This window comes from Crocuta crocuta, unplaced genomic scaffold (assembly GCF_008692635.1).
Source record: "Crocuta crocuta isolate KB4526 unplaced genomic scaffold, BGI_CrCroc_1.0 scaffold10, whole genome shotgun sequence".
Taxonomy (NCBI): Eukaryota; Metazoa; Chordata; class Mammalia; order Carnivora; family Hyaenidae; genus Crocuta; species Crocuta crocuta.
The window spans coordinates 2,250,313-2,277,675 of record NW_027527551.1 but is presented as its reverse complement, the minus strand read 5'-3'; the positions used below and the strand labels follow the sequence as shown (position 1 = coordinate 2,277,675).

The following is a 27,363-nucleotide window of genomic DNA, read 5'->3' as shown; positions in this document are numbered from 1 at the left end:
ACTGGCTCCAGGCTCTGAGCTGTCAGCACAGAACTCGACGCAGGGATCGAACCCACGAACTGCAAGATCATGACCTGAGCCGAAGTCGGACGCTTAACCGACTGAGCCACCTAGATGCCCCTAAGGCTTACAATTTCTGATAGATAATTGGTTCTATTTAGATGGACAGAATAAATTCTGTAGACCTAAGAAGAAAAGAAGCAGTACACTGTCCTTTGACATTAAACACATTGTGACTTTGGTGCTTTATTAGTACTGAGCTCAAAACCAGCTTTATGGCATACATACTAGCTGTGAAACTCTGAGACAAGTTTAACTCACTTAGTTTCATCTTCATCATTTACAAAACAGCAGCATTTGATGCCTCCCTACAGGGTCCTTGAGAGGTAGGCACTTTTGTTCCAGCCTCTATAGAAAGTACCTTGAGATTGCTATCTTGACAGATAACAGAGCATAAATAAGGGAGAGCTAGTGTGTACTGAAGAATTATGGGCTAGACATGGTTCTAGGTTATTTAACATGTATTATCTCATTTAATCCTCAGGACAACCCTGTGAGGTATTAGGTCCCCATTTTTCAAGTGTGAGAACTTGAGAAGTTAGTAACTTGCCCAAATTCAGCTTATAATTGGTAAAATTGGATGCTGCCTATATTCTTTCTGCTACAAATGCATCAACATTATCTGTATAGTCCTTGTTCGTGGAACATAAAGATACTAGAATCCTGATAGGAAAAAAGATACTTTAAGATAAGTAGGAAATAAAACTATAGTCTGGAGCCAAGAGAGGACTACTGGATTTATTACTAATCTGGAGTGGGATAGCATTGAATACTTAGTCATCACAGCAGAGAAGTCTTTCAAAAAAATAAAGAACACCCTATGACTCAAAATAGAGGAAACAAATGAAAGTGTTTGCTTTTAAATATTTTATGAAACAAATTTTAAGATTTCTAATTTTTAGTATAAACCAAGGTATATTTAACCTTTTGGGGGGACTAAATATTCTAGAAATCTGGGTTATAATTTATTGTCATTTCCTAAGTGCAAGTTACTTTACTTTATATGTCTCTCTAGTTTATTATCTTATGCTGAGAAGATTCATGATTGTATTTAAGTGATATTACAAGTACTCTTTAAAAAGTTTTTTTACTTAACTCCCAAAAATAGTCCTAAAAGAACAGCTTACACATAAACAACTTTGTGCAGTGAAGGCAACGTGAAGTTGAAAACTAGAAAAATAGAATTTTTAAAACAAAAATGACCTGCAAGAGGTTGAGACCGATATTTCTATGAAGTACAAGTTACGAACTTTGAGATTGTAATATATTATGCTGTAGCAAACAAGTAAATGTAGCCAACTCCAACTGTACACAACTCAGTTGTTGGTTCCACGTTCCCGGGAGCTGGCTTTATTCTAACTTTCCCTAGTCTATGTGTGGCTCTGGATTTGGCTGAGGTTCAAAAGATTGCTGGTGGACTGAGCAGCATGGTAACCTGCTGTGAGCTTTCTGGGTTTTGTGGCCATCCTGCCTGTAGCTGTGGTCCAAACTAACCTGTTTGGATGAAATCTGATCTTGGACCAGGCTCCATCTTTGATTCATGAGGGACAATATCAAAACACAAGTAAAAAGATAGCAATATGTTTAATTATCTGATTACAGTGCTGCTTTTTTCTTTTTCTTTTTTTTTTTTGAACAGCATAGAAGATGCTCAGTGTCCTGGATTACAAGATTTAATCAAAGTAAATTATGTAAGTCCGATTCCAGTGTAGAGATAGCAATTTATGTCATTATGTATAGTAACTCCACAAACAACTCCCGGAATTTCCATTCTGAAAATCAAAATCTAAATCTAAATCAGTCATATAAAATGATAATGCATGTTTTAAACGCCTTTGGCTTGTTAAACTACAGTGCCATTTTTTGCTCTTTAAATGACATCAAGATTATTATTGTAAATAAAGTTTTATTATAACACAGCCACACCTACATATTGTATCTGGCTACTTTGACAATACAGTAGTAGAACTGAGTAGTTGTGGCAGAGATTCTGTGGTTCACAAAGCCTAAAATGCTTATCATCTGGCCTTTCAAATAAAATGTTTGCCAGTTACTGAAGTAGAGTGTTGTAGACACTTGCTGAGAAAGTTTCCTTCAATCATACCATTGCTATAATAGTTTTAAACTAATTGTTCGAGAAGCAACCTAGTAGGATTTACAGTGTTCTTTAGCCTATGTTCTGAATGTCATTCTTCTGTTTTTATTTTTAATAAAATAATAATAAATGATAAAAATAAAAAATAAATAATTAAAAACAATAACAAAAAATAAATAACACGACTTTTTTTATTTTTTCAACTTTGGTAATTAAATGTAAAAGCATTTTTTTACTTCCAGGATACAAACAAGATAAACTTTGACATGGATCATTTGCCCAGTGAAAGAATGAATTTGCCTCTACCTGCTGGTGAAATGAGAGATGATATTAATACTAACAAAAAGCAAGAAATTTCAGATGATGTAGAAGGAATGAAACTAAATTCTTCTATGACAACACAGGATGTTTTGATGAGCAGCCCTGAAAAAAATATAGCATCACAAAATAACATCTTACAGGAAGAGGAAACTAAACTTTCTCAGTCAGGTGAGGTCTTCTAAATATATTTAGATAACACATTGTTAAATAAATGAACTTGGACTAATACTTAGATTATTGTAAATACTTCAAGGTACAAGTTTCTAAGAATAAATGTCGAAAAGTTGGACATTCACAATAAATACCTTGTGTTGTAGAATGTGTTGTAGAATCCCACTCTACACGTCAAACCTTTTAAAGTAGACCTATTAAAAACTAATGTTGAAAATAAGTAGCATTTTACATTAGACCTGTTTGGAATCTTCATTGTTTGTGCAGACTCAGAATTATAGAAATTCCCTGAAGTTTTTTTTTTTTTTTACTTCACCTCCTTTTCAACACACATCCTCAAACCTTTCTTCAGAATCCTCTCTTTTTATTCCATATTGCCTTTTTCCTATCTACTTTGTTATGATTGTTCTGTAATAGGAAGTGTCTCTTGCAGTTTTGTATCACACTACTGTTTTCATCTGCTACTCACTGGTACTTTAATGTACTCCAACTGTGTTCTTCATCTAGCATCTTTGGGGTACCTTTTCCCCCCCCCCCTCAACCTTAGTTTATACCTGTTTATATTATAAAACGATGTAACTCAGGAATAGCCATGTGGTAGAGATGCATAGGGCAAGGTATGGGGAAAGGGTACAAAGCTTCTACGCCCTCCAAATGTACCACTTTCCCCAAATCTCCACATATTCACCAACCTGGACACTTAGTGGTATCTTTAATATCACAAGCATGAGATTTGTTTGTAGAAGACTCTCTACTGAATTTAAGAATAAGAATTTTACTAAAAAATTTAAGTACATTTTAAAAATACCATAGCACTGGGGCTCCTGGGTGGCTCAATTGGTTAAGCATCCAACTGCAGTTCAGGTTATGATCTCACGGTTCCTGAGTTCGNACTCCCTCTCTCTGACCCTCCCCTGCTCGCGCTGTCTCTCTCTCTCTCCTAGAAATAAATTTAAAAATATAATAAGAAGAAAAAATAAATAAAACTAAAAATGCTGTAGCGTAAGATGACCTATGTTTTTGTCATAGCATTTCATATATGGAACTTTTTGCCTTGACTGTGAGGATATTCTTTAAAAAGTTAAGTTATTTTTTGTTTTTCAGTACTATTTGATACTAAAAGTCTCACTACTGAATGCCATCTTCTTGATTCGGTAAGTTTTCCAACTTAATTTGAAAAATTCCTTTATATTCTAGATTTGTTTTATAAAATGATACTACTCACTTTTCAATACGTGTACAAAGTTGGTTTAAAATTTACATGTTTTTGTTTCATATATTGTGAAATCCATTTGTTATTCATGTTTATATACTTTAAAATATAGCATACTTTAATACTAAATTCTGAAGATTTATTTCCCAAAAAAATTAAATTTTTAATTTGTTTCAAATTTGGGGCGCCTGGGTGGCTCAGTCATTTGGGCGTCCGACTTTCACTTAGGTCCTGATCTCGCGGTTCGTGGGTTCGAGCCCCACGTCGGGCTCTGTGCTGACTGCCAGCTCAGAGCCTGGAGCCTGTTTCAGAGTCTGTGACTCCCTCTCTCTCTGACCCTCCCCTGCTCACGCTGTCTCTCTCTCTCTCCTAGAAATAAATAAAACATTAAAAAAAAAATTTGTTTCAAATTTGTTACAACAAATTGGTTTAATACTTATATATCCAATATGTAGCTTGGCTTATGCTGGGTGTTTCTAAGTGATGCAAGAGAAAATAAGGCAAGGTTTCTGCCTTTAGAAATGTACAGTTGGGAAGATAATGTCTATCCTACTTTCATTCATCATTGGCTGTTTTCATTTTAATTCTTTCAGATTACTGTATTTATGTCCTACTATTCTATTTTTGCTGACCTCTTACCTCTACATCTAGTTCAAACATTTAGCCCTTCTGTAAGGCCTTCCTGGAAAATCTCTCATCTCTCTCCTATTGATTTACATATAGATATAGGTGTACAATGCACACATTTAATCTCTTATTAGTAGTATGATATGAATATATTACATTCATGAAATGGATTATAATTTTGGGAATCTATTTCCCTTAGGAACTGTAAATTCCTCTTTAGGCAGAGCTGTCCGATTCATGTTCATGATGCTGGCAGTGAGGCATGAATGAAAGAGTGTGCTCTTGCTTACTAAGTGTTTATAGCACTGGTTTTCCCAGATATTTTTATTCCAACAGTCTGGAGTAGGACCTTTTTCAGGTGCTTCTAATGTGTAGCCAGGTTGACAACCCTGGTTTATAGACTTACCTTGAAATTTTCCAGGGCCAGCTGCTAAAATAGGTCAGGAAATGATCTTGGTTTGCTAATCTTTGATCTCAGAATATAAAAAATTCATTAAGGCAAAATGTAGGATAAAAGAACAATAATTTTTGTTACCCTCATGAAGCCTGGCAGATAACTTGCCTTCCTTAAGCCACTAATTCCTTAAGGACCTCTGTATGTGTTGGCCTTCATTATTTTCAAAGATGCCTTCTTTATGTTCAGGCTTCTGGGCTGCCTTGCGTCTCAGGAGCAGAATAAAGTGTATCACTGTGGCCCATACTCTGTGCTTTCTTGATATTAGAGTCAGGGATTTCAGCATAAGGCCAATTTATACAAACCTGATATAATCTTGTTCCCAAATCTGAACTCTGAATGCTTGGTTCTGATGTAAATGATATTATAATTAAACCTGGAAATTAATGTATCATATTTCATTTTATACTAATTGTACAATTAAAAGTGCTTCACAGTTATCTATCTTATATATTATCTTGTTGGTAGATCTTAGTACTTTATAATTTAGTCTCCCTGTGAATTCTTTTCCTCTTTCATAACTATTAGAACTTAGACTTTTTTAATTTTATATTTTATAGGTCACCTATCTATTTTAGACCCAGGTTATTACTTGGTCTGTAGCATCACTTGAACCTGAAATAGGGCTCAAGGGGGAACAAAAGAAAAGGATTATCACATTAGTAAAAAGCCTATTAAGTACAGTTATATGGATTAGGACTTGTGGCATCTGTGTAAGTGGCTTAAAATATGGCCTTAATTATATTCATGCTCCATATATTGCTGAAGTCCATTTGCATATTAGTCACCTTTCAGGCATATATACCTAATATACCTTTTCAATTAAAGTACATATTGAAATTAGATTTACTAGAAAGCAAATTCATTGTGCTAGTAATAATTTTATTATTCTATACATGTTGTTTATGTTATTAATTAACCTACTATTAAATTGCATTGTTGAAGACTTAATTGGTGAAAGATGTGATTTAGTGACTTCTCTGAATTTATTCTCTAGCCAAGCCTAAACTGCAGTAATACATTCACCCAAGTGGAAAGGAGACATCCAGATCACACCAGACACATTTCCTTTGGTGGTAACTTGATTACTTTTTCACCTCTAAGGCCCCTCAGTGAAGAACAACAAGAAGAATTTTGAATTTAAAAGTGAATCCAAATATTTTTCTTCATATTATCAGTGCTGTGATATATTCTTAGCGTCTTGAAAAATTGAAGAATATGTATTTGTGTTTCCTTCTGTTCAATTTATATAGTGTTATAAAATGTTTCAATACTCAGTGTTCATCAGAGTTTGTTTTAGATATGATAGGAAGTGGGGATATTTTCAAGGGAAGTGGGGATATTTTGTACATTAACTATGCAGAATAAAAAATGTACTTCACCTCGCCTCTCTTGTTTAAAATGTATAAGCTTAAAGCTAAATGTACTAACACAGAGCTCATGAACATTCTTCAGTTTAATCAAAATATAATATTAAACTTTGACAGAAATATTTACATCTTTTTATACCTTATTGTTAGTTTGGACTCTTAAATTTGTTGATGTTAAACAGCTTTGCATATTGCATTTTCCAGGGTATACTGTGTTTTCTTTAAATGAGCTTTCTGGAATCCAAAGTCAGTTTACATGCTGCAGTCAAAAAATGGTTAAACTCTTAGAGGGGCCCATTAAATCTTTGCCTTTTTCTTATCATTTTCCCCTTGACCTGACTGACAGCCTAAAGATGCCTTCTTCCCTCGAAGAGAATTATGTCAATCACTTAATGTGTTTGAAATATTTTCTCTTTTAAAAAAACTCTTCATTTGCAGGGTTGTAGGCAACAGGGCCATGAGAATAACAGAAGCATCAAGAGAAGTCATAGTAGCTAAGGCTTGTCACCAGACCTGGAGGGTTATTTCCTAGGCCTCTAAATGAGTCAGGATTGGAGTGGTCTCCAAACGAGCAGCAACTTTATAGATAAACTTGTAAAATTAGGGGTTTTCAAAAAGAAAAAAAACACATCCACTTCTGTTGTCAGAGAAAGGTATGTTAGGCTTATGGGAAAGATAGTATTTATTATCAAGTTCATATGAGCAGTTAGGCTATGTGAGGTGTTGGCTTAGAAGAATGTCCTTAGAATGCCTAGTCTCAGCAAAAGATAAAAGCGGCTCCAATAGCCAGTTAATAAATAATTCAAGCAAGACATGCAGAACACAGAAACATATATAAAAGTTAGTGTTGTCTAAGGGCCCAGGTGCAAAGTAACTGAAAGACTTAGAATCCATATAAATCAATATGCAACATAACAATAAAATAATATCTGCCCTCAAGGATAAGGCAGATGAAAATAAAAACAATGCCAGTAAACATGATTTTTTATTTTTTGTAGGTTTAGTAAGATATGCTATTGTTCAGAGAACTTTTGGCTGTTTAGTAATAGTAAAATGAACTCAAACTAGCTTAATAACAGGGAGGTTTATTTATTTTTAAATGTTTATTTTTGAGAGAGAGAGACAGAGAGAGAGAGAGAATCTTAAGCAGGCTCCACACCCAGTGTGGAGCTCATAGCTGTAAGATCATGACCTGAGCTGAAATCAAGTCAGACGCATAACTAACTGCACCACCCAGGAGCCCCAACAAGGAAGTTTTATTATTTTCACAGGTTGTCAGGGTGATTCCAGACACTTTGCAATCAACAGTTCAATAATGGTCACACATTCTATTCATAGTTCTATTATCCTCAGTGTTAGCTTCTCTATGGCTGGGGCCTTTTGGGGTCACAAAATGGCTGTCAGTTGTAATCAGAGTATGTATATGCTTTCCTTTAGTCTGGTTAGGCCATCCGATGCCACATCTCCATTTGCAGTTCAGCCAGGGATTGTCTTTACCTAAACAGAATTCCCTGTTTTATCTAGGATTATACCTGAATAAAACCATGACTATTAGGAAGCAGGGAATGGATGGGTAGTTAGCCATCAATTTGCTGTACAACTAGATAGTGTTCTTGGGCTATTGGACTCTAGAATTATAAGGTATTAGGAAGATCTTTAAAGATACAATGAAAGAATACTGCTGGGTAGAACAAATGGCTTTACGAATATGAAAAAAAAATTCCATTTATTGAGGATCTACCATGATATGACAACACTTTTGCAAACAATATTTATTCAATGATGACAGTAACCCTACAAAAGATATATCACCATTTTATAGACAAAGAAAACAAGGCTCAGAAGATTTAAGTAATTTTGTGCAAACCAGTTCCTTCTTTTTTCCATAGCTTTTACACTTAATAAGTTTTTCCACTCAGGTGTGGAACAGTCAAGATCAGAATGTTAGAGTAAGGAATTAACATAGGTTGTTTTTTTTTTAATGTTCATTTATTTTTGAGAGAGACAGATGACAGACTGTGAGTGGGGGAGGGGCAGAGAGAGAGGGAGACACAGAATCTGAAGCAGTCTTCAGGCTCTGAGCTGTCAGCACAGAGCCTGATGCGGGGCACGAACCCACAAACCGTGAGATCGTGACCTGAGCCCAAGTCAGTTGCTTAACTGACTGAGCCANATGACCTAAGCCAAAATCAAAAGTTGGATGCTTAACTGACTGAGCCACCCAGGCACCCCAATATAGTTTTCCAAATAAAATGTGATGTGCTGCTCACATCCCTTTTTAGGACTGAAAGATTTTTTTCCTTTAATTGCTAGAACTGTTTCTAAACAGCCTTCAGGTATCGTCCCCGTGTGAAAACTACCTCAGGTAAAGACAGCCACTTCACCCAAGATCGTACTGCTTCTCAGGTGGCTTGTATTTATTCACTGATCAAAGTGAAGATATGAAGGACTGTCCCTCCTCTTGACAGCTCCAAAGGATCATCCCATCTTCAGAAGCCCTCAGGGTGGGCTGAGGCCTCGATGCCCAGCTTCTCCCTCTGCCCAATTGTGTGCAGTTGTTAATTGCAAGATTCTCCCCCATAAACCTATTGTGTTCTAATCTCTGCTTCCTGAGGAACCCACCTCGTGATAATAAAATATCTAGGAGGTGGTGGTGTAGAAACCAAACAATATTTTGATCTTTTATAAAATGAAGTGCTATGACCACATTCTAGTTTTGAAGTTGTACTAATCCTTGGGCATGCTGGTAATAAGGACAGAAAGGCATGGTTGAGAATGTTGCCAATGGGAACTATTCAATTTTTCAAGCTGATTATAGATCCAATTAAGAGTTTTATTTTTCCTCTGTAAATGTAATATTTCATAAAAATCAAGAGAACTTACAGTAAGATTGTCTCATATTGGTATCAAATATGGATTTGAAAACAGCTTCATTTAGAAAGAGAAAATAGTTAAGAGAAACAAAAATATATACCATAATGCTAACAGTAAAAAAAAAAAGGTAAACTTTTTCTTTGTGTTTTTCTTATTTTCTGAATATATATTTCCTTAATTAAGAGAGTGGAAGAATGATTTCCTTGTAGTCTTGTAGTATCTTCTGGGTTTTATGGAAACTCAGAGGTTTAAATAATATTTTCTTATTTTAGCAAGCATAGGAAACTTTGGGAGACTCTAGTGCAGTATTAATATTGCTACATATTCCTTCTCCACGGAGTCCATTGTGCATTATCAAGAATAAATTGCCCCATGCCTAGCTGGCTCAGCCAGTGGAGTGTGCAACACTTGATCTCGGGGTTGGGAGTTCAAGCCCCATGTTGGGTGTAGAGATTACTTAAAAATAAAATCTTTAAAAACAAAAAGAATAAACTGCCCCAATTAAATGACATATAAAGACAAGTAACTCTTAGAATGTTTATTAAATGCATGACTTACAAGGAAGACATTCATGAATAAAGAAAGGTAAAATTTTTCAGTCAGTAAACATGAGATTTAAATGTAAAGGTTTATATTCAATTTCATTTTTTTAAAAATCTTCCCCTTTAAGATTATATCATTATGTGTGAAGCACTGGTGAGATCTATGTCACCAGAAATTCCCAGTTTGCTGATTTCCTGGAGATTTTTAATCCTATGATTGTACTGCAACAAGTGAGCATCATTGACGGCAACCTTGAAGTGGTCAGATTCAACCAGCACTTGTATCTGAAATGGCACATACACAAAACTGTTAGAAATGCCATTAATTTCTCTTTTTTTTTTTTAATGTTTATTTCTGAGAAAGAAAGAGACAGACAGCATGAGCAGGGGAGGGTCAGAGAGAGAGGGAGACACAGAATCTGAAACAGGCTCCATGCTCAGAGCTAGCTGTCAGCACAGAGCCTGACACAGGGCCTGAACCCATGAACCGTGAGATCATGACCTGAGCTGAAGTCGGACGCTCAACCGACTGAGCCACCCAGGTGCCCCGGAAATGCTCATTAATTTCAAAACCAGTCTAGCTTGAGCTCAGAATGTCCCATAATTCATCTTTATGATCATCTGTGGAACTGATTGAAGTCCAGAGAAGTAACTTTGCAGTAAAAATAAGACTCCAGATTATTTAAAGATTTAAGCAAAATAAAATGATAAGGGTAAGGTGAAGCTATAAAGGAAAAGATTAATAATGTGTCTACATAAAAACAAAATTTTTGTATGGCTAACCCCTAGAAGTAAAAATATAAACACACCAAGTGCTGGTGAGGATGTGGAGTAAAAGGAACACTGTGCACTGTTAGTGGGAATGTAAATTGGTGCAGCCACTGTGGAAAACAGTATGGAGGTTCCTCAAAACACTAAAGCTCGAAATACTATATGATCCAGTAATTTCACTAATGGGTATTTACCCAAAGAAACTGAAAAACACGAGTTTGAGAAGATCTATGCACCCCCATTTTACTGCAGCATTATTTATAATAGCCAAGATATGGAAGCAACCCAAGTGTGTATCTGTAGATGAATGGATAAGGAAGATGTGGTATGTAAATACAATAGAATATTACTCAGCCATTAAAAAGAATGAAGTTTTGCTATTTGTGGCAATGTGAACAGACCTAGAATGTATTATGCTAAATCAAAGAAGTCAGACAGGGGCGCCTGGGTAGCTCAGTCAGTTAAGCGTCGTCCGACTTCGGCTCAGGTCATAATCTAATGGTTCGTGAGTTCAAGTCCTGCATTGGGCTCTGCTGGCAGGTCGGAGCCTGGAGCCTGCTTTAGATTCTGTCTCTGTCTCTGCCCTCTTCACACTGCCTCTCTCTCTCTCAAAAATAAATAAACATTAAAAAAAATTTTTAAAGAGTCAAAGAAAGACAAATACCATGATTTCACTTATACTGTGGAATCTAAAAAACAATTCAAAAAAAGGAACAAATGAACAAAAAGCAGAAAAAGACCCATAAATACAGAGAACAAACATGGTTGCCAGAGGAGAGAGGGATACAGGGATGGGCAACATTGTTGAAGGGGAGTGGGGGGGTCCAGGCTTCCAGTTATGGGATGAGTAAGTCACCGGGATAAAAGATACAACAAAGGAATACAGTCAATGGTACTGTAATAGTGTTGTATGGTGACAGGGGAGCTGCACTTGTGAGCACAGCATAACTCATAAAGATCACTATGTTGTACGCCTCCAACTGAGGTAACACTGTGTGTCAACTGTACTTCACCAAATAAATAAAAATAAAAATACTAAAGTAGGAATCCTGTAGTAGAGTGGCAAATGTGAAGACTGATAATAACCAGTTCTGGCAAGAGCAGTGGGAACACTCTTCCAATAGTAGTGAGCACGTTTATCCTTACAAACTTTTGGAAGGGGCACTTTGGCAATATCTTACCTAAATTTTAAATATGTATATTCTTAGAATACAATTATTCTTCTAGGAGGCAAATATTTATAAGGACACTTATTACAATACTTTAGTAAAATAACCCCTCCAGGTTTTATTTGTTTAGAATATTTACATACTCCAAATTATCAATAGGGCACTTGTTGAATTATCACATAATAGTTGAAATACTATTAAGTAACGTTTTGTTTGTTTGCTTGCTTGTTTTTGAAAGAGAGCAGGGGAGGGGCAGAGGGGGAAGAAGAGAGAGAGTCTTAAGCAGGCTCCACGCCTAGTGTGAGTCAGATCATGACCTGAGCCAAAATCAAGACGCTTAACCAGCTGAGCTACCCAGGAGCCCCTGTTCTGGTTTGGTTTGGTTTGGTTTGGTTTGGTTTAAGTAGGCACAGAGCCCAACATAGGGCTTGAACTCACAACCCCGAGACCAAGACCTGAGCTAAGATCAAGAGTCAGATGCTTCACTGACTAAGCCAAACAAGTGTCCCTAAGTAACAATGTTCTAGTATAAAATGATGTTCACCAAATATAGAATATGATCGTTGTAAATCCCTGCCCTTGAGGAGCTTACAGTCTAGCTGTTTTATTGGCCACTCTATTGTTAACCTAACCCAACGTGTGGGCCTAATATTTGTTAAAGCAGTGCTTAAAAATAAAAAGTGTGGGGATGCTTGACTGGTTCAGTCAGTAGAGCATGTGACTCTTCGGGGTCGTGAGTTCAGGGGTAGAGATTACTTAATAAATAAAAGGTTTTTTTAAATAAATAAGTAGATAAATAGTGTGCTGTACATCACAGAAAATACTAGAAAGATATTCACCAAGTTGCAACCTTTGTCAGTCTGGGGAAAAGGAGAAACGATGGAGGACTTTTTAATTTGAAAACCTATACATTTTTTTCATAAAACAAATATGCATTAATTTTAGAACTTAGTTTTGATTACTATGCCAACTATGTTGTATTAAGGAAGAAAGTCTCAGCCCAACTGTCCCATCAAGACTTTCTGCCTTTTTTATTAAGATGTCATTTTTCTCATTTCCAGAAAAGCTTAAACTCAAAGGTGTAATAACAGGAACAGTAGTGAAATGCACAAATGGAGTTGGGGAGTGTGTGAGTCCTATTGTGCTTCGTCCCAAGATGGGGAGCAGATGTCCTAGTTAGGTCTCCCTGGACAGTTGATAAAAAACTCCGTTCAAATACATTGTGGTTTGAGGCTGATTCCCCATGAGAATTATACATTATCAATAGATAATAGTAGCAATAACTTACTTTGAATGGTTTACCACTTTCAAATGGGAAAGTCGATTGTCTTTCTTCCTTTCCCCATAAATTATCCAGCTTTGTATTGCAAACAATGACTCTCTTGTTGTCCTCATTGAAGCGTGGGTTAAAGTGGAAAGCAACGTCATTCCCTCTCTTGAAATCTAAAGCAAGTCTGTTTTAAACCAAAGACCAGAATTAGTAAAACGACTGAAGTTGTACATTTGTATCAAGTGAAGAACATAGGGTTTATTTATTTATTTAAAAAAATTTTGTTTAACGTTTATTCATTTTTTGAGAGAGAGAGAAGAGCGTGAGTGGAGGAGGGGCAGAGAGTGAGGGAGAAACAGAATCTGAAGCAGGCTCTAGGGCCTGAGCTGTCAGCACAGAGCCCGATGTGGGGCTCAAACTCATGAACCATGTGATCATGACCTGGCCAGAGTTGGGATGCTTAACCAACTGAGCCACCCAGGCGCCCTGAATGTAGAATTTTTTTTAATGTTTATTTATTTTTGAGTGAGAGAGAGAACATGAGAAGGGGAGAGGACAAAGAATTCCAGGCTCTGTGCCGTCAACACAGAGCCTGACACAGGGCTCAAACCCATGAACCTTGAGATCATGACCTGAGCAGAAACCAAGAGTCAGGCACGCAACAACTGAGCCACCCAAGCACCCCAAAGAACATATAATTTTCTAAAGAGCAAATCCTTAAGTTCAGGAACATGTTCTAAACAGGAAGTAAATGAAGCCGAGTATGGCTTCAAACTGGAAAGTATACTAGGCCAAGTATTCGATGTATTCTTGTAGTATCTGAAAGTAAGTAAGGCAGTATGTGTTCCATTTGTTGCCTCATTGTCTTTGGTCACATCATTCCATTCAGCTGTCATTACTTCTTTACTTCCTCTACCATGAAAACTCTTCAAGGTTTCCTTATGGAAGTTTAGGGCCACTTTATGCTTTACATGGCAAATAATAATGGTTACCTCTTCCCTGTCCTGCCCTGCTACTTATAATACCTATGAAAGGCAGGCCAGTCACATAAATAAAAGCTATCAAATACCTGACTTCCTTATAGTTAACCAAAAACCTAAGTCCTAAAATAACAAGAATGAGACAACATAATGTTTGGTATCCTGTTGCTAAGTTGTGAGGTCATGGCGATCAATGTGTTAAACATTCCATGATGTCAAGTGGAATTAATTGAAGTGCTGGCTTAACTTTTTGACCTTGTTCCTTCTCCTTGGCTGTTAATGCAAACACAAGTCCTCTGACTGTTAAAGTATTAACTCTATCCCTCAGCTTCTCAAAGTGTGCTCCTGAGGGCACTAACATCAGAATCAGCTGGTGCTCTTGTTTTAAAGCAAGGTCCACACTCTAGACCTATTAAGAATGATTCCTTGGGGGGCACCTAGGTGGTTCAGTCAGTTGGGTGTCTGACTTCAGCTCAGGTCATGATCTCACAGTTCATGGGTTCAAGTCCCACATTGGGCTCTGTGCTGAGAGCTCTGAGCCTAGAGCCTGCTTTGGATTCTGTGTCTCTCTCTCCCTGCCCCTCCCCCACTTATGCTCTGTCTGTCTTTCTCTCTCTCAAAAATAAATAACCATTAAATAAAATGATTTCTGGGGTGCCTGGGTGGCCTGGGTGGTTAAGCGTCCAACTTCGGCTCAGGTCATGATCTCACGGTTCATGGGTTCAAGCCCCATGTCGGGCTCTGTGCTGACAGCCAGCTCAGAGCCTGGAGCCTGTTTCAGATTCTGTGTCTCCCTCTCTCTGCTCCTCCCCTGCTCACGCTGTCTCTCTCTCAGAAATAAATAAAACTTTTTAAAAATTAAAAAAATAAAAGGATTCCTTGGGTATTTTCATTTTCTCAGTAACAGACACATACAGCTACAAATGTATCTTCCAATGATTAAATTCACAGGGAGAGGGTCAAAATAGATGACAGCAGAATTTGTATTTGACTAAAAAATCCAAATGGCTGTATTTTTTCTACAGTTGAAAGGAAGATCTTGCCATCTCTACCACCTTAAGCATTCTTTGTTTCATGTAATTCCTCACACAGAATTCTGCTCCTTGCAGAAGCAAGCAACCATTTTTTCTGTTTACTACCATTTCAACCAAAATTAGTTTTAATCTGCCATAGTCTCTGTCTACATCTCTAGTGTTACTGGAGCTAAAGTTTCTAATGCAATAACCCTAAATAAGGCAAACATACCAGTGTGGTTCTGTGTGATAGCGGCTGAGGAAGGAGGGCAGATATTCACAAATCCTGAGTGCAGTATGCCCAGGGTCATGTGTGCTGGATTCTGTGTGGTATTTGGGGAGGAAAGATGGATAAGGACACAGGTAGAGGATATATACGTTTTGTAGCTGGCTGTGAGACAAGCTTTATTGATCAGGAAAGCTCTATGTTTAGAGAAGCAGTATAGGCTGGGTGGAAAGGGTAATGGCTACCATACAGAACCAGGGAAAGCTGGCTGAAGGTAGAGTAAATGAGCTATCTGAATGTAAATGATCAGATTGGAGGTGGAGCCCATTTCCTGGTAACAGACAAGGTGGCTCCCACTAATCCACCAGGAGCAAGGTGACAGAGAGGCTACTTATGGATTCTTGGATACCTGTATACATAGCTTGAATTTTTACCTTTTGTGCACTGTCCATAAAACCCGGAAACGGATTAATTTATGGCTGTGGGCTGTTAATGGTACCACTAACCTCAGGGACAGGTATACTGGATGTCTTCAGGATATCCTTAACCCACTCATATTACATGTAGATATAACTAGTGGTGATAACCAGGCATCCCAGGGCAGCCATAAATCAGCATAGATTTTCCTAAATTAGCTCAAAGTCTTACTCCATCCTAGCTCACCTCCATCAAACCAGTTCCAGTGGCAAAGGCTGGCTTATTTTGATGAAGTCTTTAACTTGTAGAATCTTTTCAAATCTGTAAGTAAATAATGTCTACCCAGAAGAGTGGTACTTAACATCTGAAGAGCAGGCTGACACCATGGGCATCTGGGACTCTGCTGATGTGCCCAGTAGGAAGGTGGAAATGGCAGTCAGGCTTACCAGATCTTAGATTGCACTGTGCCATGCATAACTGCAGGGTGATCTGTACAAGTATGAGGAGAGAGTGGTATGGTACATAAGCTCTCAGATAACTCAAAATTCCATTCACGGTGATCTTTTGTGTTTTTGACCCTAAGTTTTTCTTTTTTTAATGTTTATTGTTGAGAAAGAGAGAGAGAGACAGAGCGTGCACATGGGAGAGGCAGAGACAGAAACCAAAGCAGGCTCCAGGTTCTGAGCTGTCAGCACAGAGCCTGACGCAGGGCTTGAACTCAAACCACAAGATCATGACCTGAGCCAAAGTCCGATGCCCAACCAACTGAGCCACTCAGGTGCCCCTGACTCTAATTTTTGATGGACATCTAGGCATAAAATGCATGGTTGGTTTTTTAGACAATGTATAGCTCAGAGTGGGGGGTGGCCAAGTATTACATTACAGAGGCTCTACTTCCCTTAAATTCTAAGGCTCTCATTGTGAGGAAAAAGCTAGGTTTTTCTGAATGGGTTTTCTGCTCTTTCTCTTTGTGCTCACAAAGGAGAACTGTCTCATTGTGGTTGTGGGAGAAAAACAAGATTGAGTGAAGGACACTATGTCCCCTTGGTGGGAACATACACTGATTTATGGGATAATCCCAATTCTAAATGTGTAGCATTAAAATTTTTATTAAAATTCAAAATAGATCATTCTTTATTCAAGAGGCAATTGACAAATATGTTTAAGTTGCTAATTTTGCTCCTTACCTGTTTGCATTGGGCTTTACTGTGCCCAGAATTGTTATCAGCATGCGAGGCATGACTCCTGCAGGCAAAGGCAGGTCATAAGGCACAGTCTGGGAAGAAAAAGCATGTATGTATTAATAAAGAGTCATATTTTGTTGGGGAAAGAAAGAATGTTGCTGAATGTGAATAACATATAACCCCATTTTAAGCCATTTTTCCAGACTCTCAGGTCCCCCTGCCCAAGACCTGAAGGGATAAGGCTTCCTACGTGCACAAGCAATAATCAAGAATAAAGCCATCACTGGGGCGCCTGGGTGGCTTAGTCGGTTAAGTGTCCGACTTTCGCTTAGGTCATGATCTCGCAGTTCGTGGGTTCGAGCCCCGCGTCGGGCTCTGTGCTGACTGCCAGCTCAGAGCCTGGAGCCCGTTTCAGTCTGTGACTCCCTCTCTCTCTGACCCTCCCCTGCTCACGCTCTCTCTCTCTCTCCTAGAAACAAATAAAACATTAAAAAAAAAAAAAAAAGAATAAAGCCATCAGTTAATCGGAACCGAAGACAGAACATATTCCTTTTTGGAGCACTGTATCTCTCAGTCATTACTAAGACATCCCAATCTATAATTCATTCACTTGGACTATTTTTTGGAAAGGCTTAAGCTAGACCTTGCCATCAACACTAACATTTTTTGCTAGCTGCTCTTTTTATTATTATTATTATTGAGGTATAATTGTATCAGTTTTAGGTACACAACTTTGTGCCACTCTTAAGACCTTTGTCACATAATGTGTGAAATTCACCATGGTTATTTTGCTCCCTAAGGGCAGATGTGTCACATTTAGGGACTTGTGAGTTCTCCTATGTTCTACTTACATTGCATCAACAGGATGTTTTGAATGTAGCAGATACTTAGCAGACACTTACTGATGTAAGACATTAACAATAGAGGAAAGTGGGTGTAGAGTATACGGGAACTCTCTGTACTATCTTCGTAATTTTTCTGTAAATCTACAACTATTTTAAAATTTAAAAGTTTAGGGGTTTTTTTTAAAGGCAGATAATTTATGTACTAAATGAACACTTGTTTGTTTCATGCACTCCCTGTTCTTCCACAAAAATTTATTGACCATCTATGTTCAAGGTACTGTAAATATTCCCCAAACTCTCTTCGCCTCTTCTCTTTTCCCTTCATAATTTCTTCCCCCTGGGTTCAACCATCACCCAAGTCTTTTTACTCCAGGCCCTATACCTCCTCCTCTCTGAATTTGCTGCAATGCCTCAAATCCAACAGGTGTGAACTGGAATTGTCTCTTCTCCCCCATCCCTCATCAGGTCTCCTTCCTGAGTTCTTGTTTTGGGCTGACCCTTGGCCGGTTCTGTAGTTGTCCATCCCTGAAAACCCAGTCATCTCTGACTCCTAAGACCTAACCACTAGCTCCTGGGATTCTTCCTCTGTAACCTATCTCACATCTGCCTCTTCCTTTCCACAGCCTCCGTGTCCCCCTCCATCTACAAATGACTAACTGTGCTCAAGGCCCTGCTCAATGCCGCCCACACTCCCAACACCTTCTCTGCACTCTCCTCTAAGCTGACCTAAAAGCAGGTCAGACACTACCTGTGCCAGCAACCACATAGTCCTGGAAGGGTCTGATCCCATGCTGCTGCTGAACGCATTCCTCACATCTATATGTTACCTCCCAACCAATCTATATATCTGGAAGGGAAAGATCTGTGTCTGAGATGTGTCTGGAGCCCCACATAATTATATTTTACATTTAGAATTCATTTACTAAAGTGGGTTTTAACATAAATGAAAATTCCATCTTTAGATCACAAAATTACCAGGGCACCTGGGTGACTCAGTTGGTTAAGCATCCGACTTTGGCTCAGGCCATGATCTCATGGTTCATGGGTTCGAACCCGTGTTGGGCTCTGTGCTGACACCGCAGAGCCTGGAGCCTGCTCCCGATTCTGTGTCTCCCTCTCTCTCTGACCCTCCCCTGCTCACGCTCTCTCTCTCTCTCTCTCTGAAATAAAACATTAAAAAAATTAAAAAACAAAAACAAAATTACCTCCAGAAGGTTTTTCAAAACCACATTACCTTGGTTTCCCTACACATTCCCTCTATGACTCTTAGCAAGTTGTATGACTATTGTCCCATTTCCTTGAGTGTAAAGTAGGAATAATAACAGTGTCTCATAGGGTGGTTATAGGTTAAGTGAAATTATTCACATAGAAGCACACTGCTGGTACGTGTTATGTACTCAGTGTATATTAATAATAGTAATCCAAATGTTCCCCCATTACTATGATCTTGACTTCATTTATATTAAAGCTGCTTTACAGATGTCTTCAAAAGATACATCGATTTCTCTTTATACGAACAGTACACATACTAAACGAAATATAAATAACGATTTTTTCTATTGGACTGATATACACCATGGCTGGTCCCTGAAAAGTGGCTCTAACCAGTGAATTTAAAGCTGCAGGTCTCTCTGGAGCCCTCTGCATGTCAGTGTGCAGAGCCAGCTCCCAGCCAGAGCACAGCAAAGTAGTGGCCCCAACGCTCCAGACCATTGCTGTGTTTGTTCTTCATTAGCTTGGTCCTGATCACAATCAAGTGTATGAAACAACTAACTCCATCTTACCAGTGGTCCAGCAGGGGCGCCAAAGGGGCCGGCCCCAGGGTAGGCTCCAGGAGCACTTGGCTGTCCAGGGGGCGGGTAGGCCCCAGGCCCACTCGGTTGCCCAGGGTAGGTTCCTGGTGCAGTTGGTCCAGGATAAGCAGGTGCCGTGGGGCCAGGGTAGGCTCCAGGAGGCACCTGTCCAGGGTAGGCGCCTGGAGGAGCCTGTCCAGGGTAGGCGCCTGGGGGCGCCTGTCCAGGGTAGGTGCCTGGGGGCGCCTGTCCAGGGTAGGTGCCAGGATAGGCGGCCCCCGGGTAGCCCCCTGCCCCAGCAGGCTGGTTTCCCCATGGAGCAGGCCATCCTTGAGGGTTTGGGTTTCCAGACCCAGACAAAGCATCATTAAGCTGGAAAGAAAGACATAAACAATTACAGGATGAAAAACATTCACAAAAACAGAATTTTGGGGAAACAGGAATATGTGATCTAGGAAGTAGAGGAATATGGTAAAGATATGAAATTCGTATCAACAAAACTTTTTCCACCTATGAAATAGTCTGCGGTTCCTACGACTAAAATTAGACTTTGGGATTATATATGCTTCATCGCTTTATTTATTATGTTTTTAGTAATAATGTATCAGCACCAGTTCATTATGTCTAACAAATGTACCATACTAATGTAAACCATTAACAGTAGAGAAAAGTGAGCATAGGGTACACTGGAACTCTTTGTACTATCTTTGTATTTTTTCTGTAAATCCAGGACTATTTAAAAATTTTAAAGTTTATGGTTGTTTTTAAGGCCCCATCATGCCATTAAGTAAGTGGGATTCCAGGTTGAATGGTCTGCATGGGGAGGAAGGGAGCCATACAGAAAATGGAAAGCAAAGCACTTTACAGTTTTCAACATGAATCGTCTTTCCATAAAGAAGGCATTTTATTGATGGATTGCTATTCTAAAAATGACTGCTATATTTTCTTGGCCATAGTGGGTCAATATATTAACTACATGGTAAAGTTAGCACATCCATCCAATGGCATTGACTGTTCCTTGGAAAGAAAGAACCAGGATGGTTTAATAAGAATCTCCATCCCATCGCACAAGACCATTCCTGAAGAGGGCTTTAGAAACGGGTGGTTCCATTCTTAGCAGCATGTCTAACCTCTAGCAGAACCACAAGACTGGCCCAGGCAGCCACAACAGGTGCATGGCCATGCACAGTGGTTTCTGGTACAGGCCTGTACTTGATTATCTGCATTTTGATGATCATAGCTTATCAAAATCAAACAACTACATGGTTCAGGTGAAAAGATGCCCTATAGCAGGTGGTCAGGGTGATGGGTCTGAGTTCCCAGAGTTCCATGAGTTCCATGTTTGACAGCAAAGAGTCAGCCCTGCCATATTCCCAAGGTGCTGGTCAAATCCATCCTTCTTCCTTCCCTTGCACCAAACCCAGGGAACTGACCCCTGCAGATAGTGTTCGCCAGGCTCCCAGAGTCTAGCTAACGGGCAGCACTGGCAAGAGATTAAAGAGTGGGAAGAAGGGGTGCCTGGGTGGCTCAGTTGGTTGAGCATCTGACTTTGGCTCAGGTCATGATCACACGGTTCATGGGTTCGAGCCCCACTTCGGGCTCTGTGCTGACGGCTAGCTCAGAGCCTGAAGCCTGTTTCAGATTCTGTCTCCCTGTCTCTCTGCCCCTCCCCTGCTCATGCTGTCTCTCTCTCAGAAATAATTAAAACTTTAAAAAAAAATAAAGAGTGGGAAGAAGTGAGAAAGTGAGAAGCCAGGGTATCTCTCCCTTCCTCCCTGCCTCATGGGGCATCTGCACAACTGCTGGTGCATCTCCTGTATCGCTTTGTTCTTGCTCCCATCATCTCAGATCATGGAGGGCTGCCTTTCACAATTTGCCAAAGTCAGGAGCTAGCTTTCCTCCATGTAAAAGCACATACTCTCTAACTGATGCGAGAAAAGCAATCACAGCAATTAGGATGCTCAGACTGCACCATACTTGCCACTGCTCATCTTATTTCTCAGGTCCTGAGCATGGACCCCACCTGCTTCTGCCCCAGGCTTTTCAGTAAAGGAGTTACTGTTAGTGAGTCTCAGGCCTCTATCTGCCTCGCTTTCTTCCTGAATCTGCTTCTGGAAAGACAAGACTTCAGCTAATAAGTCCTCATTGGGCAGTTAAGGCCAGAAGAAGCCAAGTGGTGGGAAAATTAGAAGGGAATGTCTGGTGGTAAAGAAAAAAATGTCCTGAACCTACATGGAATGTATATTAAGGTAAGAAAATAGACATAAAACACTTACTGAAAAACTGTCTGCCATTTTCCTGAAAGGGGGGGAAAAAGAGATAGGTTATCATTTGATCCTAGATTTCACCAGTTTTCCCTATCAACACAACATCACAAATAGTTCATCAGGCAGTTATAGACAATCTACAGGTGGGCATTTTATTCCCCAGCCAGTTTATTCCCCAGATACACATAAATCAGTAGTGTTGGAACCACCAAAGTAGCTCGTCAAAGGGCAGGGATGCACTCCAGCCCTATTTAATTCATCACTTTAAACTCTAATCATACTAGCCTGTGTTCTCAATCCTGGGGCATATGAGACAGGAGAGAAAAGACCAGGAAGGAAATGTTCTGCCCCTTTCCTTGGTAAAGACACAAACAGTCCTGGTTGTCTATGATCTTCCTCACCTTCCTTCCTGGGCGCTGTTCCCACCACCTCTTACAAAGTGTCCAGCCTCTTAAGATCACTCCCCTCCCCTCCGGTTCCCAAGATCCCCATGCCATCTTCTGGGTTTTAGGAGGAAAGCAGAGTTGACCGAGATCTGAAAACCAGTGCCCCTGTATGTAGCTGCTGCCAACTATTTATTCCTTCACTTGCACATATTTATGCCTGCTTTGGGCCAGGCACTGGATGGGCTCTTCTCTGGGTTTGAAGACGGAATGGCCACGATCTAAATGGTCAAAGGGTTCACAGGCCAACAGGGATCACAAGGGATCAACACTGTGAGCCAGACTGTGTGATGGAGTGTCTCAACTAGAACTCTTATTTCTAAGAGGGGAAGAGGTGGTGGTGTTTGAGCTAAGCCTTAAAGGAGAGGTGAGATCGGATGTGGAGCAATGAAAATTAAAGGCAGGCACAAGATGCCTCTTTTTTTCTCCTTTCTTTCTTTTTTTAAGATTTTTTTTACGCCAAATGAAACTCCGGAAGTATTAACAAATGAGGATGTGACAAAAAGATGAGGAGAGAAAAGGGGAGGGGATGGGAGAGGAGGAGAGGAGCAGGGAGAGGGAGGGAGGGAGGGGAGGAGGGGGAGAAGAGGGGAGGAGGAGGAGGGGAGAAGGGAGGAAAGGAGGGATGGCCAGGCAATGTGGAGGAAAATATTTTTGGGTAGGATGATACCAAAGAGACTTGGCTTTGCCAAGAACACATCATTCCTGCTTTCTCCTGCTCCTCTCCCTGGGCCACGGCTCTAACCATAGATATTTTGCACCTGTCCCCTCTGCAGGTGCTCCGGCAGTGAGCGGAGGAGGACAACCTGGGACTCCTGAGGCCTGAGTAAGTTTTTTCGGATCAGGATCACCTGCTCAAATGACCTGGCCCTTAAACACTCAGCCTCTCTTTTTCCTTGAATTGCACACTTGTGAGATTTACTAAATTATTTTAAGAAATGACATTACCCCAAGGGAGCCTAACTGATACATCCTAAAAATGTAAAATATTACACTTTTTGGTAAAAAAAAAAAATAGCCAGAGCCCCTCCTAAGACTTAATGTCCTTCATTTATACATACCAGATATCTTATCAAATTCTGCTGTTATTTATACCTAGTTAAATATTACCTCCTACTAAGTTTTTCTGCACATCTCCTTTTTAATCTGGGCATTCTCAAACATATTTGGAAGCAGTTAAAGGGTATCACCGTGTCCATCTTCTAAAGTGGAAAACTATTGGAAATTTGGCTGGGAAGTCACAGTGACTCTCCCAGGGCTTATATTCATGTGTTTCTTATAAAATTTGATCTTTTTTTAATGTTTTATTTATTTCTGAGAGAGAGAGACAGCGTGAGCAGGGGAGGGTCAGAGAGAGAGGAAGATAAGAACCTGAAACAGGCTCTAGGCTCTGAGCTAGCTGTCAGCACAGAGCCTGATGCGGGGCTCAAACCCACGAACCGTGAGACCATGACCTGAGCCGAAGTTAGACACTTAACCGACTGAGCCACCCAGGTGCCCCTAGAATTTAATCTTTTAAAGCAGAAGTCAGGTGCTCCTCCGCTCATGCTTCCTTCCCTAAAAGGCTACCACTGCCTAGAAGAGTGTACTGCCCTCACAAGAGGAACTTGAGAGAAGAGTTATTACAGAAAAGGAGAAGAAAGGATGTTTCTTTTCTTATTTTTTAACAATTTTATTTTTTATTTAAAAAAATTTTTTAATGTTTATTTTTGAGAGAGAAAGAGAGTGTGAGTAGGGGAGGAGCAGAGAGAGAGAGAGACAGACAGACAGAATCCAAAGCAGGCTCCAGGCTCTGAGCTGCCAGCACAGAGCCCACTGCAGGGCTCGAACTCACAGACCAGGAGATCATGACCTGAGCTGAAGTCGGACGATTAACTGGTGAGCCATCAAGGTGCCCCTAAAGATTTTATTTTTAAGTAATCTCTACACCCAATGTGGGGCTCCAACTCACAACCCTGAGATCAAGGGCTGCATGCTCTACTGACTGAGTAAGCTAGGCATCCGAGAAGGGACATTTCTTAAGGAAACAAAGCCTCTCTTATTTTGGACACCAGTAGGAAATAATCTTGAACTTCAAGGTGGGCAGAAAGTTTGGTTCCTTTGATTACACAAACTTTTCTTCCATTCCTAGGCAACATACCAAAGACCCAGACTTATACCTCTATACATTATTGTGTCTTCTCTTAAATATCCCCATTCTATAAAGGCTTTTTCCCAGCCTCAGCACCACTGATGTTTCAGGTCGGATACACTGTCAGTCAGAGCTGTCCTGAGCATTACAGGATGGAGAACAGCATTCGTAGCTTCAATATACAAGATGCCAATTGCACAATACCCGCCGCCCCCCCCCCCCATTGTGACAACCAGAAATGTCTTCAGACATTGCCAAACATCCTGGGGGCAGGGGAGAGAGGGCAAAATTGTGCCTGGTTGAAAAAACACTTGTCTGGGCTGATTAGTATGTGTATTCCTCCAGAAATGTAGATATATAGATCAATAAAAACCAAAAAGCTATTTTCAGTAGTTAAAACTAGCTAAATCTGGGGGTGACTGGGTGGTTCAGTTAGTTAAGCATCCAACTCTTGATCTCGGCTCAGGTTATGATCTTGCGATTCATGGGATCGAGGCCTGCGTCTGGCTCTGTGCTAACAGTCAACCTGAGACCTGCTTAGAATTCTCTCTCTCCCTCTCTCTCTGACCCTCCCCTGCTCATGCTTGCTCTTTCTCTAAAAATAAACAATTTAAAAAAAAAACTAGCTAAATCTGTACCATTGGCCTTATAAAGTGTCTTATTAATATAACTCCAATCAAACTAAGACATGTTTAAAGGCTGATTGTAACCAGAAACTAAAGACGGCATTTCCAAAATTTAACATTTCTTCCTAAAGTCTCTGCTGAAACATATTCAGCTTATTTCTGGCTCCAACCAAAACAATTGAGAAACAAAGCAGACTTCACGTTCTTTCCACTGCATTTCACATAAAGCCTTGGGTGACAGTTTGGATTGTGTTGTGACACATAAGACAAGCCTGTTAGAATAATGACACCCTGCATTAGTGTGATGCTTTTCCATTTATGAAGCACTTTCCCATACCTTTCCTATTTTCATTCTGATGATAATCTTATATTTTCAGGGGAAGGTTACTATTCCTACTCTAGAGGCAAGGAAACTGAGGCTTAGAGAGCTAATATGGTGGCCCAAAGTCATTCTGTCCTTGGCAGGCCAACAACAAGGGTCCAAGGACCCTCACTCTTATTTCAAGCTCATTTTATACTAATGTAAAAACCCCACTCTTTGAAATTTTAAAATATAGTCCTGAAAAAGTGTTTATTACTTCACTTAGAAATTCTCTGGCTTATTCATTCAGAACTACATAACATGTTGAAATTGTAAACAAATTAAAAAAGATCATGTTTTTATCAGAAAACTAGCTGGGTGACTCATTCAGTGAGCTCCAACACTCATAATATTGAATACAAAGATGCCATTTTGCACAGTCATGTTACTAATTATAACCATATTTAAACCAATAAAGTGTACTTTTCCAAAAATTGGGTATGCACTGTTTTGATATTTTAATTCTCAAACATCAGATCAGATCTCTTTTTCGAAAAAGTTTATAACCAATGCTCTTTTGAAATCTAGCAACCTTAGAACTTCAAAAAAAAAAAACCCCACAATTATATGGATAAATGTCTTTCTTACTTGCCTGGAAAATTCCTTTTTTTTTTTTTTTTTTTGTGGGGAGGGGTTAGGGAGGTATAACTANTTAGGTGGGTAGAATATATAAAGAGATAATCAAATGTAAAAAAAAAAAATCTTCTCACCCTACAATGCTATAGATATGGGAACTCCATCCTGCCATTCCCAGAATCAGAGAATTTAGAAACTCCAGAAAAGAAACACGACATCAGAGACAAAGCAAAACACTGAGGAAATACTACCTGGGTCTTCACATTTGGAAAAACCTACAGGAAGTCATTCAGTGTTGTTTTGAAATCAGGACTTTAAACATGAGTCAGAATGCAGACCATTTTAATTGGCTGTTAATTGTAGCCTTCCCCTCTAATAAAAAGTGACTATATACTGTACTATGCTATTCTAGGCCCACCTAGCAATTAGTCCAGTAGTCAAGGTTCCTGGGAGCACTTCTGCAATTTCTGCTCACAAAGGACAGAGAGAGAAGTGGATCATGAATGTATTTCCTCAGAACCCCAAAGCACTGCCCACACTCCTTTCCAAAGAATACCGGAGGCAGTTACTGAAACATGAAGCAGGGCTTGGGGAAAATCCACTTTCCAAAGCCAAATTCCGTGATGCTGAGTTGGAATAAAGGAAACTGGTCCTTTACTAGGATTTCCTTCTTATCATAGTTCCTCAGCATCAAAGAAGGTAAAGTTACCTTGTGCTCTCAGTTACTGACTTTTCCCCCTATGGAAAAGCTGAGCATCAATCAACAGAGAACACATGATACTTAGTCAGCAGCAAATTGGAAGTTTACAGCAAGCACTGTCCTGGCAGGCTTACCACTCAGAATTTAATGAGAAGAACCAGTTCAGGAACTAGATACCAAGTGTTAACTCAGCTGTCCTTAGCAGGAGCCTGTTTCCCAAACTATCACAGGAAAGAGAGGCTGTTTCAGATCAGACACCAGGAGTCTCAGATACATTAACTTTATAAGCCAATCCTATTTAAGGTCAACATGAGATGCTCAAGTTATAACATATGAATGAATATAAGTCTCTGCTGCAGATAAGATTTAGGGCCTAGGGGCACCTGGGTGGCTCAGTTGGTTAAGCATCTGACTTTAGCTCAGGTCATGATCTCATGGTTCCTGAGTTCGAAGCCCCACACTGGGCTCTGAGCTGACAGCACAGAGGCTGCTTGGGATTCCCTATCTCTCTCTCTGCCCCTCCCTGGCTCATGCTTTCTCTCTCTCTCTCTCTCTCTCTCAAAATAAATAAATAAACTTAAAAAAAAAGATTTAGAGTCTTGCTGATGAGATGCTAGCCAAATAGGTACCTAAATTATAGCTGAGACCAACACTGGCCTTTTGACTTCACTTAGCAGTAAGTAAAAAGTCTTTATATTAAAGCACTTCTTGGGGCTCAGGTCATGATCATGGTTCATGAGTTTGAGTGAGCCCCATGTCAGGCTTTGTGCCAACAGCTCAGAGCCTGGAGCCTCCTTCAGATTCTGTGTCTCCCTCTCTCTGCCCCTTCCCTACTTGAGCTGTCTCTCTGTCTCTCTCTCTCAA

At 39.7% G+C, this 27,363-nt stretch overlaps 2 protein-coding genes and 1 non-coding gene across 3 annotated transcripts in view; 2 read left to right on the top strand and 1 right to left on the bottom strand.

The window, feature by feature from the left end:
* The window catches only part of DLGAP5 (DLG associated protein 5), a 37,760-nt gene extending 31,433 nt beyond the window's left edge, over positions 1–6,327 (top strand). The window contains exons 16-19 of the mRNA XM_077768321.1: positions 1,700–1,751; positions 2,398–2,644; positions 3,752–3,801; positions 5,939–6,327. Of these exons, the coding sequence (XP_077624447.1) occupies positions 1,700–1,751; positions 2,398–2,644; positions 3,752–3,801; positions 5,939–6,079 (490 nt within the window). The 3' untranslated portion in view covers positions 6,080–6,327. The remainder of the gene's footprint in view (positions 1–1,699; positions 1,752–2,397; positions 2,645–3,751; positions 3,802–5,938) is intronic.
* A 3,381-nt stretch (positions 6,328–9,708) lies between these two features.
* On the bottom strand, positions 9,709–21,760 carry LGALS3 (galectin 3). Its single transcript, XM_077768308.1, has 5 exons — positions 21,672–21,760; positions 19,387–19,767; positions 16,761–16,849; positions 12,956–13,121; positions 9,709–10,012 (listed from the first exon to the last, which is right to left on the bottom strand). Exons 1-5 carry the CDS (start codon positions 21,687–21,689, stop codon positions 9,857–9,859), a joined length of 810 nt encoding a protein of 269 aa, XP_077624434.1. The 5' UTR covers positions 21,690–21,760; the 3' UTR covers positions 9,709–9,856.
* On the top strand, positions 20,912–20,996 carry TRNAQ-UUG (transfer RNA glutamine (anticodon UUG)). Its single transcript has one exon. It is a non-coding gene; the product is annotated as a tRNA-Gln (tRNA).
* Positions 21,761–27,363: the final 5,603 nt, after the last annotated feature.

What these genes read in the sequence shown, in the direction of transcription:
- LGALS3 (XM_077768308.1), bottom strand. An exon ending in GCGCCCCTGCTGGACCACTG is followed by an intron (nt 16,850 to 19,386) that starts GTAAGATGGAGT and finishes TTTTCTTCCCAG; the next exon opens with ACTGTGCCTTATGACCTGCC. An exon ending in GTAAAGCCCAATGCAAACAG is followed by an intron (nt 13,122 to 16,760) that starts GTAAGGAGCAAA and finishes GGTTTAAAACAG; the next exon opens with ACTTGCTTTAGATTTCAAGA.